Source organism: Spinacia oleracea, chromosome 5 (genome assembly GCF_020520425.1).
Source record: "Spinacia oleracea cultivar Varoflay chromosome 5, BTI_SOV_V1, whole genome shotgun sequence".
Taxonomy (NCBI): Eukaryota; Viridiplantae; Streptophyta; class Magnoliopsida; order Caryophyllales; family Amaranthaceae; genus Spinacia; species Spinacia oleracea.
Window position 1 is genome coordinate 36,968,250 of NC_079491.1, and position 12,779 is coordinate 36,981,028.

Below are 12,779 nucleotides of genomic sequence, written 5' to 3' on the forward strand. Positions count from 1 at the left end.
GCCAACTGGAAAATGATGAAGGCGGCTCTGGATTTTCTGCCAGAAACCATAGGAAACGCGGCTTTAAGACAACAACTATACAAGCTGCGCATGACTAGAGAATACAACAAAAAATTCTCTAGACGAATTCTAAAAGTAGGGGACTTTGTGCTGAGGAAAATGGAAGCCGTCGGACGCGCTATTGAGCAAGGAAAACTCACTCCTACATGGGAAGCCGTCGTGGGACAACCAGGTATATACATTTGCTTACTTCGAACATCTGTATGTGCTTTTTTATGTCCTTTGTTTGTTACATCTACAAGGCATTAGGAAATATTCATCAAGTTTTTTATAAGCACGCAGACACACTGCCTTTACGTGTACATATATGTTCAAGTTGGCTTCATTTTACTATCGTGGTGTTTTTTTCCTTCAAGCGGGCCGGTTTAAGCCCCCTTCAACTGCAAGCACCCTGGCTTCCATTTACCTTTTTTTACAAATAAATTGTTGCTTAGGGATTATTTGAAACTCGTGCATGCATCTTCTTGTGCATTTTCTTTTTTTAATTCTCTTGCTTTAATATTTTCTTGATGCATTCTTTATTCATCATAATGCTACCCACCTTAAACTCATCGACCTTTTAAAATGAATGACGCTGGAAAAAATTATGTTTAGGTTAATGGAGATTAATAAAACAAATGATGGTTAAACCATATAGAAGTTGTATGAATACTTGCATTTGTCATATTTGATTGAACGTAATATGATTTTAGGGAAGTATTTCCCGAATCCAGGAATCGGTTGTGTATGTGGCATATAGGAGAAAACGATGTGGTAAACAACAAAAATTTTAGGGATATGGAAGGGTTCAAACGTCGATTTGATTATGTATTGAAATATACCGACATAGTTTTTGGGTTTGAACATAATTGGAATAGGTAATAATATTTTTTCCTAAATAGACTTCATATTCCTTCGTACGTTCATTTGTTCTTTTTACTCCTTCGTATGTTCCTTTGTTCCTGTTACTTGTTCTTTTGAAACTAAATTCCTAATGTTCTTTTGTCATCACATATTTGTTCTTTTTTTTTTCTTTTTTTTAAAACCTTGTAATCATGGTTGTTTGTTCTTTTTTGTTTGTTCATTTTGATTTTGACATGTGTTATTTTGTATGTCTAAGATGTTCTTTAGACTTGTTTTATTGTGTTCTTTTTCTTAGTCTTATTATTCTTTGTGTCGTTCTCTTGTTCTTTTTCCAGTTTGATGGTTGATTTTAAATGTGGTACGCATAAATGGATAGAGAGGATATATAATTTGAAAGAAAAATGGTGTTCTGCATATACAAAGAGTATTTTTCTGGTAGTGTTTTGTCTTCTAAAAGGAGAGAGACTACAAACAATATATTTTAGGAGGTTGTATAAAACCAACGTTTTATTTGAGTTTATAATTGTGTTTTGGATGTAATTTCTTAACGGAGAAGTAAGGAGAATAGTGGAGATTATGATTCTGTTACTGGTAATAAGTATTATGCATGTGCGGACAATATGTTATGTTTGCATGCACGGAATGCATACACTATCATAATATATTTGATGTTTGAGCAATGGCTCATCAAGGCAGTGGGATTGTGGAGTCAACTAATCAGGGCGTCTTAAACAACTACTGTGCCAATTATGCATGTATAAAATATCTTAAGATTTATCACAATTTGGGGGCCATGTGACAATTATACATGTGCGAAATATCTGAAGACTAGATTTAATCCCATGCGATGCACGGGTTAATTTTTGTTTGTGTTATAGTATACTTCTATAATTCTATAATTCTTTATTTTCTGTAAGGTACATATTTTTATCTATAGGTCGGTCTTGTGTGCACCAGGTCACCTATGTTTTTGTAATCTCGTGACTTTAAATGGAGTATTGTAATTTTTATTATTTCCCCATAAATTATGTAGGTATGAATCTAAAGTTTAATAACTTTCTACTTTTAATTACATTAATTAATAATACTTCATGAACTCGTAAAACTTAAACCTTTTTCCCCCAAACTAATTAATGCTACACTTATCTAAGTATCTCTATTTCAAAGTAATTATCTTAAAACTATAACCCCAAAACTCATGAATAGTTATCTTTAAAAAAAATTAAACAAAACAAACAAAATATTCATAATATTTATTGCTCTTTACAAAAGAAATCTACACCCGGTATGAGGAATAACAAATAATGAATATTGTGTATAATGGGAAAGAAATCATATTACTGAATTACCTAACTATAATCTTACTATGAAAACTATTGTCATAGTTTAGTTTTCCAAAAATGATAACGTATTATTTTCAAACACATAAAAATAACTATATGGGCAGTAAATGCATATGATTAAGGAATTATTTTTGCATTACTTATAAAGGATAAAAAAAAAACTTAATCCTATCGAGTTTTAAAGTAATCTAAAGGGCTTACAAAACCTATAGCTAGCCACCAAAGATCTACATCACCAATTAAAAACCTAAAATACTCCTAATTATTACGCCGTACTTTATAATAATAATTATACAATACTTCGTATAAACTACTCCGTATTGAAAGAGAGATTAAAGGTTGTTGGTGTTTAATATACGAGATTACTGGTTTAAGCTTGTCGTCGAAGATCCTAGATCTAGTAGCCTACAAAAATCACATCCACACAATCTATAGAAGAAGTTATTACACCCAAGAGTCCAAGACAGTGTATACCACCATTATCTCAATCTTATTCTCTCGAATCTCTCATCGATCTCAAGCTTCCATTGTAAAGTTCAAAAACTTCTCAATGAACTCCTTCACTTGTGGATCGGTCACTTTGCTAAGAACAACAGGCTTTATTCCAGAAACAACGTAACCTTCTCATAAATCTGACCCGTCTACATTTATATTGTATGGTACTCATGAGTCCTGGTCTACATAGTCTATTGCGATTCTATCTTTAGTGATTGGAATTTTATCATTTCTAAATGTTTTATCCTCTTAATTAGCTTAGTATTAATCCAATTTTATTTATTATAATCTCATTATTTATTATTTATTATTTAAAATAAAATGAATATTTGATTATATGACTGGACAATCCTACGTGGACATTTTAAATGCTTTTGAAAAAACTCCCATTTATATATATATACTAGATTTTAGCCCGTGCGATGCACGGTTTCTATTAATTTGTTACGTTAAAATAAAACTCCTATATATATCACCAGCTATATTTTATCAATAATTAATTAATAAAAATATCTACGTGGCACCTAATTATTTATCTACGTGGCATTCGACTTTTTAATTCAAAAATAATTTCGAAGTCTTATTTTTCATTCCCCGAAACCATTAGATTTCCTACGTGGCGCTCTAATATTGGATTAATGTTTGATTTTGGATTGAATTTTATTTTAGATCAGTGTTTGATTTTGGATGAATTTTATTTTAGATTTATTTTTTAATTATTAGAGTGTTTGATTTTGGATGGAATTGTATATATTAGTACTTAATTAATTAATTTAAATATCTATATGGCACCTAATTAATTATATACGTGGCATTCGATTTTTTAATTCAAAAATAAATTAGAAATGTTATTTTTCATTGGCCGAAACCATTAGTAATCCTAGGTGGCACTCTAATATTTCAGCAAATATGCCTCATTATATATATATATATATATATATATATATATATATATATATATATATATATATATATATATATATATATATATATATATATATATATATATATATATATATATATATATAAGATTAGATTAGATTAATTAATTAATTAAAATATGTACGTGGCACCTAATTAATTATTTACGTGGAAATCGGTTATTTTTTAATTATTAGAGTGTTTGATTTTCGATGGAGTTGTATATATTAGTAATTAATTAATTAAAATATCTACGGGGCACCTAATTAATTATCTATGTGGCACTTGATTTTTTAATTCAAAAAGAAATTAGAAATCTTATTTTTCATTGGCCGAAACCGTTAGTAATCGTAGGTGGCGCTCTAATATTTCAGCAAATATTCCTCCATTGGCCGAAACCATTAGGTTTTTCTACGTGGCGCTCTAATATTGGATTAATGTTTGATTTTTAAATTGAATTTTATTTATTTTATTTTAGATTATTGTTTGATTTTGGATGAATTTTATTTTAGATTTATTTTTTAACTATTAGAGTGTTTGATTTTAGATGGAGTTGTATATATTAATAATTAATTAATTTATTAAAATATCTACGTGGCACCTAATTAATTATCTACGTGGCAATCGATTATTTTTTTAATTATTAGAGTGTTTGATTTTCGATGGAGTTTTATATATTAATAATTAATTAGTTAAAATATGCATGTGTGTAGACACCTACTTTTGTCCCCATTCCCGCAAGGGAAAGGTTCGATGATGAAAACGTAAATCTCCATTTGACAACGCATCTCCTATAAAATAAACGAATCTCGATTCCCCATTTCATTTCACCCGAAACCCGCTATTTATGGAAACCTGCTAAAAATAGTAACTGCCGTAAAAGGTAGCTTCTAAAAGTGGCAAATCATAAAAGATAGAAACCTGTCAGAATTAGGTGTTGCATTCCAACATAAATCCTAAATGAGATAGAAAACTGCGAGAATCCTATTCCTAATATGATTCGGAAATAAGAGTTACGTATTAATTGAAATCCTAACGACCCTAGAGTTCGTAATGGGCCCAGACGCATTCCGTCATAAAATTGATACGCGCTAAAAGACTCGAATTAATCTCAAACTCTACGGATTTCAGGAATCCGAATCTGACCAAAGAATTCTTCCAGACCCTATTTTCAACGCCCAGCCCTGGGCGCCGAAAATTCCAGCGCCCAGAGCTGGGCGCCGAAAATACCTGGGACGGATTCTTTTCCTAATCCGTTTCGTATTCAAATTCCTGAAAAACTATCTTTCTACGCCACTTTTTCCTATAAATAGACCCCTAACACCGACGTGAAAGGAAGACAACAACACACAATTATTTTTTGAGTATTGACTCCAACCCTTAGCCTAAGCCTCTCGCTGCGAAACTGTTCACGCGTTCTGTCGCAATCGATCCATAAATCGAACAGAACGTATCCTGTCCCATAATTGAGATTCGTTAAATAAAAAGGAGAAATAGCAAAGTCAAAGTGGTTAGTTTTCTGAGAACCGTGACGCACCTCTCAAGGGTGCGTCGTAATGTGTCCCTTTTCGATGATTTAACTGCTTTCCTCGCCCTTTTTATGAACTGTTAAACTAACCTAATCTGATTGTTCTATCACGCCTAACAAATATGATATTTTTGGGAAATCGGATTATCATGCTAGGTCCCTTAATGCTATTTAAATCAGATAATCACGATCGAATTAGTATTATATGTTGCATATTGCTAAAATCAACTCAGATTAGTTTAATAGTTAACGCATGTCCCTTCAATTATTTATGCTGAGCTAGTAAGGATATCCTGCCTCTGGAGTTATCGACGAGCGAAGTACTCCTCTCGGTAGTTACAGTCCCCCGAACCCTCAATCTCTACCTTGCGGGTGTATATTGAGAGATCCCCACACCAGGGATCACAAGGGAACCTACGGCCGTCGTGGTCAAACATAATTGTACTCCCTTTATGTCACGATAACCGGGTTTTGTCAGTTTTTCTCATTGTCGTTAAAAACTGAATGGCGACTCCTATATTACTAGTCAATTGGGTGTATACTCACAGGAAATCCAATTACACTTGATTGCATAAAAAGAATCGTCACACCCACGAGGGACGAGGTCACGCATTAGCCTCGCGCTTTTTCGACCCCTCACAATGTGGCACTTGATTTTTTTAATTCAAAAAGAAATTAGAAATCTTATTTTTCATTGGCCGAAACCATTAGTAATCCTAGATGGCGCTCTAATCTTTCAGCAAATATGCCTCCTTTATATATGTATATTAGATTAGATTAGATTAGATTAGATTATCAATGGTTTTTTTAAGATATAAGTCATGGTATTTTACTTAAATTGAAATGAGTGAAGAGGAATAAAACCCAAAAAACCCAAAACAAAACAAACCCTTCCCAAAAAGCCAATGCTTTGATTCTAGCGCGCTTTTCGTAACCACCTTCTCTAAATGTGTTGATTCTAGCGCACTTTCTACTTTGTATAATTATTTGCATATCTATATTATTATTAAATCTTCAAGACAAATTATGTTACGCCGTCATGTGTCACCTTCTCTAAATGTGTCAACAATGACATGGAGGATGTGCTTTTGCTATATTGATAGACAAAATATTTTTGTTAGGGTTCGAACACGGAACCAACAAGAAATATATGCTTTTTAACTCTATTTAAATATATTTATGTGGGATAGGATTAGTGTAAGTGTATTTATACTATTATTTCACATGGTTTATGTTATTAATTTTCTAATTTCACAAAATAGTGATTGCAAGAAAATTTAATTTTGTTACCATTATTGAAAATGGTTTCGAATAATGACTGCATTTTTAATTTGTCCATTTTCTACATATGATAAAACATATTTTTTCATTAATTAGTCAACAATTGTGTTAGCATATGTGGATCAAAACATATACACCAAAAATTTATTAGATATTAGAAATGAGTTACAAATATTAACAACCCAAAAAAAAGAAGAACACTATTACTTAAAATTGATACGTACTACATACAATACATCACATCAAAATAAGATAATCAATCTCCGGAAAGTTATTAAAAAAGGGTCAAACTCGCATTCGCAACACATGTAAATAATGCGTAAAAATTTCGTATATTTTCCAACATTGTAACCGGGGCATCGCTCGGGGAACACACTAGTTTTTTTTTATAGTTTTATTAATACTTGTAGGCTTTTAAAAAAATTGGGGGCCCTTTGGGCCTTAATTTTTTTGGGGCCCTGTATTATAGGTCTGTTTGCACATGCCTATAGTCGGCCATGTAACTAATTCACTTTGAGTTTCCTGTTTATGAGTATATATTGTATCCTACGAAGGCCTTCATCAAACACACTGTCAGATTTAATGAGCAAGAGATGGTTGTTGATTGTACTTACAAGTTATTCGGAGAAATAGTCATTCTTTGTTCTCATATTCTTAGAGCTTTTATTGTCCATATTGAAAGCTTCCCAATAGATATATTATGAAGAGATGGACCAAATAAGTTATGTGAACAATTGTTGTGGGAGGGGAGGATAGCGATAATGAAGTAAGTGTTGTTTCAGCTATAGGATTTAAACCATAAGGTATTGCATTAAAGTTATAAATGAAGCTCAACATTGCCCGACTGCTAGGAAAATTATTGATTTGAATGTGTTGGATATATATGTCAACTAAAGTAAAGGAGTTGATTAGTGGAGCTTAATGGGTTGGAGAATCATCAACTAATTTTGTGCGTAATGAAACTTTAGTCGATAAATAGGCCGGAATCATAACTCTCCAATATTGTTGATTATTACAAGTTAGAAGTATATTTACATGGAGTCCAAATAGAAATCAGTTTGTTTGTTGGTGTGTGGAGAATAGAATGAAAGAGTAGTTTGGTGAGGAAGAAGCCAGTCATTTCCATCAATATACGATACATCCAAAAACGGTGTTGCCTCAGATAGTTTGAGTTGCTTACTATAGGAAACCCTATTTGTGTAAGTTGCTCCTGGACCTGTGCATTCATATTCTCCAAACAAAACAGTCCTGTATGTAAGTTTCAAATTTGTAATTAATTAACACTTAGTAGTATTATTATATAGGATAAATTGTTTTTTACCATCTAAAAAAATCGAAAAAATATTTTTTACCACCTAAAAAACTAAAATTTGTATTTTACCACCTAAAAAAAATTAAAACTTGTTTTTTACCACCTTAAAAATAGAAAAATAATGAAAATATTATGTGAGGGGCCATAATAACGGTAATACTTTTGATATGTTTTCTTCTTCCACGATTTCATGTATTTAATTCTCTTATTCCACCCCCCCCGGTTTCTTTATCTTCCATGAATTCAAATAATTTTTCATCATCATTAATTCACAAAATTAACAAAAATCAATGAAATTAAAGAGAAATGAGTGAAATAGTTGAAGAAAATCACACAAGGATTTTAATAAAGTTGAAGGAAAATTGAATTAGGTAACCACACATAAAGGTTTCCTGCTATTTCGTTTTCAGGTGGTAAAAAATAAGTTTAAATGTTTTTTAGATGGTAAAAGACAAATTTTAGTTTTTTAGGTGATAAAAAACAATTTTTCGATTTTTATAGGTGATAAAAAACAATTTGTCCTATTATATATTATGGGTTTCAAAAAGAAGTGGAAAGATATGATGACGTACGAGTCTCTAGAGGGATCTCTCCAATCATTCCATCCATCAGGAGAAACGACATCGGACATGTAAGTGTTAGAAAACACCACCGTTGCATAAACTCCCCAAGCTCTACCAAGCCAAATTCTACCAATTCCGCCAATTTTACAATTCACAAAGGAGAAACCGGTACTTTCATCTTCTGATTGTCTACCGTGCGCCGTTATTGATCCATCCACCCCTTGTTCATTTCCTTGAGCTATCGAGTTTATTGTGCAATTCTACAATCAAAATAACACACATTCTTTTAAACATGCATGCATGCAACCTTAATTATATTACGGATTTTTCATATTTACCACCTTTAAATTTCAATGTTTTTGTATTTGCCACCTTATATGATGTAATTTCATATTTACCACATTACTTTTATGAAACGTTTTGTATTCACCACTTTTACAAAATTGACATGCTATATATTGACAATACGTAACAGTTATACAAAAATACTTCCTCCACGTAAGGATATCGCGGATGACTGGCAAATTCTTAGTGAGATCTAAGAGACCAAAGATTTCGGTATCTGGTCTCTTAAATTTATGGATAGGGAATTTAAAACTTATACACCTGTTATTTTAAAGTTTTGTATATTTTATGGGATCTTAAATTGAGTTATTCATTCCACGGCTTCAAATAGATACTACATGTCTGCATCAATTACAATTTTTAAAACTGCCCCGTATACACTAAGTTATTCAAATTTATCAAATAAATGTGATTATATTTACAAAAAATTAAATTATTACGTGTACTGTAACCAAAAAAATTGGTTCATAATTTTGTGAAAAACTTAACCGTTAATTAAATTATTACTAGCATTATTGTTATTGTTTAGCTTAATTATTACTACCCGTAGTACATCATTGTTAGAAAATGGGTACAAACTATAAGATTAAAATTAGTGGAATGAATTATTAACTCAAGTTTTATTTGGTAAAAACAAAAAATACTACGGAGTATGTATTATAGAGTTTTTTTTAAATGAGTCTAGTTTCTTTAATTTCCCTCCTCCTTCATTGGATTTCCTGTTAAAAAGGTTAATTAAGTACGTAGGACCTACCTGAAAGAAAAGTTGAATGAAATTTGTTAAGAAATGGTGAATGTAAAACATTTCATTAAATAAAGGTGGTAAATGTAGAATTAAATTTTATAAGGTGGTAAACCTTAAAATTAAAAGGTGATATTTATATTATGTATAACTAATTACTGTAATAGATAATACCTGATAGAGTGATCTAGCTTCTCCAAAAATGAAATCAATAGAACCTTGAATGAAGCAATCTTTGAAGTAATGTCTACCACGATCATCATTAAGCGTGTCTTGAGACCCATAAAATCCACAACCATAAAAGGCAGCTTTATCACTTGATATTTTTAGTGCCACTGCTTGCCCTCCTTTATCTCCTGGAGATGGTTCTGGTGCTGTATTCTTTTTTTCAATTCACACATTATTATTATTATTATTATTATTATTATTATTATTATTATTATTATTATTATTATTATTATTATTATTATTATTATTATTATTATTATTATTATTATTATTATTATTAATTACTAGGGTTGTTTAAATCTCAAATATCCCAAATTGTATTACCTGAAAGCTAATGTTGTAAGCTATGAAACCAGGTGCAAAAATGGTGACCGAGGCACTGTTAGCCGTGCCACCTGTTGAATTAGAAGTGTCATTCCATGCTATTGCTGTGTTTTGATACCCTTGGCCTTGGAAAATCAAGTTTGTTTTGTTAGCATTAATCATCACCTTCTCCCTGAAATCACAATAGCATGCATGCAGCTTATCAAACTCTGATAATAAATAAACGAATATTTTGTTATAATTAATTAATCTATCTTAGAATATATAGATGTATAGATTAATTTGACTGACTTGTATAGGCCAGAATCTAGAATGATAAGAGTGAAAGAAGAGCTAAAATCCGGTACAGCATCAACCGCCTTTTGTACACTACTGAAGTTACCGCAACCATGCAAATCCACCGTTATAGTAAGAGAAACACGGTATGAAGATGATAATGTAGACCCCCATTTCGACTCACTACACGTCATATCTGGCATTTCCCGGTGGTGGTGGTGGTGGTGGTGGTGGCTATGGTGATGGTGATGGTGATGGTGATGTCTTCTCAAAAGACCATCGGCGATTTCCTTAACAACACCTAGGAACTCATCTAAAGTAGTCGCTTGTTTAATGACAACGGACAAGTTAGAGGAGGGAGAGTTGAAAAAAGTGGTAGTGAATGCAATGGAAACAAGTGCAGTGACAAAAGCCAAGAGCCAGAACAAAGTGGTGCTTTTGAGTTTCATTATTAAAGCTCGTCTTGTTTCTAAGTTAGAGATGATGATATGATGAAGCCATCAACCGAAATAATTCAATCTTATAGTATGTGATCGACATGTTAGGAGTAATGTAGAGTGATTAGCGTAAAAGAAATGAATTCCAAAAAAGGGTGAATGTAATTTGCTTTAATTTGAATTTTTAATGCATGTCATGCTATGATGAGATGAGGTGATGAAGAATAATACCTTACATTACTATTCCCTCCGTCTCAAAATTATAGTCATATTTGACTAAAAACATGAATTTTAAGAAAAGTGGAATATAGTTTGTGGGAAATTGAAATATAAATGCGTTGATGTTAAAAAAGTAGAATATAGTACATGTAAAAATAAATAAAGTACATAGAGAAGAGAAAATAGTACGTGTAAAAATGAATAAAGTACATTTTCTAATATTTCATGTTCAAATAAGGAAATAGGACTATAATTATGAGACGCTTGATTTGAAAAACAGGACTATAATTTTGGGACGAAATGATCTGAGTATATTATTTTGAAAGTTTGGCAAAACAAATGCAATGGGACGATGACCGAGAAAGGGAGTAGAAATGAGTAAGAGTTTTGTTGCTTAAAAGTAAAGAGGGTAGGAAAAGGGATTATGGGCAGAAAGGAAGATTGGACGATGAAAGGGAAAGTGGTGATGATGAAAGAAAAGTACATAGGGTTGGGTTCTAGATGCGTGTGGATGTCATTCTCAGCAAGTACATTTTGACTTCTTCTCGAGGGATGTATGGTGGACGGTAAATTGAATCAACTTGATTATATTATGATGCTAATTGAACTAATTATATATTATTGATTATTAAAGTAGTGCATTCATTTTGCTTAAAAGGGATATCAATAGCACCACCAACCATTACTCGTAGTTTTCAATCTATATTTATATCTATCTATACATATTATTAAATTTCTAAGCCAATCCACGACAACTCTCCCTGTGTCACGATTACTTGGCATTTACCGTAATGTCAATATCATACACTCACATGATTTTTTATTGTGTCCTTACAAAAATAAAATTGTTGCTACCCATCACTGAAGATTGAACCTATGACCTAAATGCTAAGTTTTATCCATCACTCCAACGACACAACTTGTGACTCTAAAACAACAAAAAAAGAGAAAAATCGTATAAAAATTTAATGCCCAAATTTATGTATTTGAGTAACAATTATGATAACAATTTTTTCTTAATCTATTCTTTTACTAATCAAATCATATATATTTTCTAGAAATTTATTTAGATCAAACATAAAATCATGACATTAACAGAGAAAAGAATGGGAAAAAAATAATGTTGCACTTTCTTTTAGCCAATCAAAAGTGTTTTTTTCTCAAAAATGAATTTTGACTTTGTAACTCAATATACAATTGTAATTTAACTTTTTATAAGTTGTAATTAAAGTATTACAAAAAATAAAATTTTATACAAATAAAAAATTACTCAAAATTAAATTCAACAATTGTTGGTTAACCAATTTTATTCTTATTCTTAACAGCATGAAATTTATATTATTATCAAATCGCATATATAAAGAAATTTGAAATGAATAAAAAAAAAAAAATCAACTTATATGCAATACTCCGAGACATCACCCGAGACACTAACTAGTTGAATGTGAAACCTATCAAAATTAACCATATTGAAATTAAATAACCGGCTTAAACCAACTTTAAAATGAAAAAATATACAAGTAGTCCGTAGTTTATTATGGAAGTTACCCTCATTCTACTTTTCAAACCCAACTCCCAAGTCCTAAACTCTGTTCCTTGCCTCATCTGACTTCATACGTCCCAAATAAACTACCAAAGCAGATACAGTCCCCCAAGCGTATTCTTAAGACTAAGGGGTCGGGTGGAAAAAGGGGAAAGCTCTATGTTGTCCCTGATAACTGGATCCTCCAGAACCACAAGAATCCGATCTCTTTCACCACTCGCCCCCACTCCAAAAACCAATGACTTCGTTCTCTTTCTCCTAATGACAAGTCCTTGCCCACCACAACAGGATGCCTTCTGCCCACCAATAATAACATTAT

The 12,779-nt window shown here is 31.6% G+C and overlaps 1 protein-coding gene across 2 annotated transcripts; it reads right to left on the reverse strand.

The window, feature by feature from the left end:
• Positions 1–7,434: 7,434 nt before the first annotated feature.
• On the reverse strand, positions 7,435–10,868 carry LOC110788564 (probable pectinesterase 15). 2 transcript variants are annotated; one of them, XM_056828563.1, is made up of 5 exons: positions 10,277–10,868; positions 9,986–10,157; positions 9,608–9,814; positions 8,356–8,606; positions 7,435–7,687 (listed from the first exon to the last, which is right to left on the reverse strand). In XM_056828563.1, the coding sequence occupies exons 1-5, from the start codon at positions 10,708–10,710 to the stop codon at positions 7,663–7,665; spliced, it is 1,089 nt and encodes a 362-aa protein (XP_056684541.1). In that variant the 5' UTR covers positions 10,711–10,868; the 3' UTR covers positions 7,435–7,662. The 2 variants fall into 2 exon arrangements, with proteins under 2 accessions (XP_056684541.1, XP_056684540.1); XM_056828562.1 differs by having other exon boundaries at positions 7,435–7,719; positions 10,277–10,861.
• Positions 10,869–12,779: the final 1,911 nt, after the last annotated feature.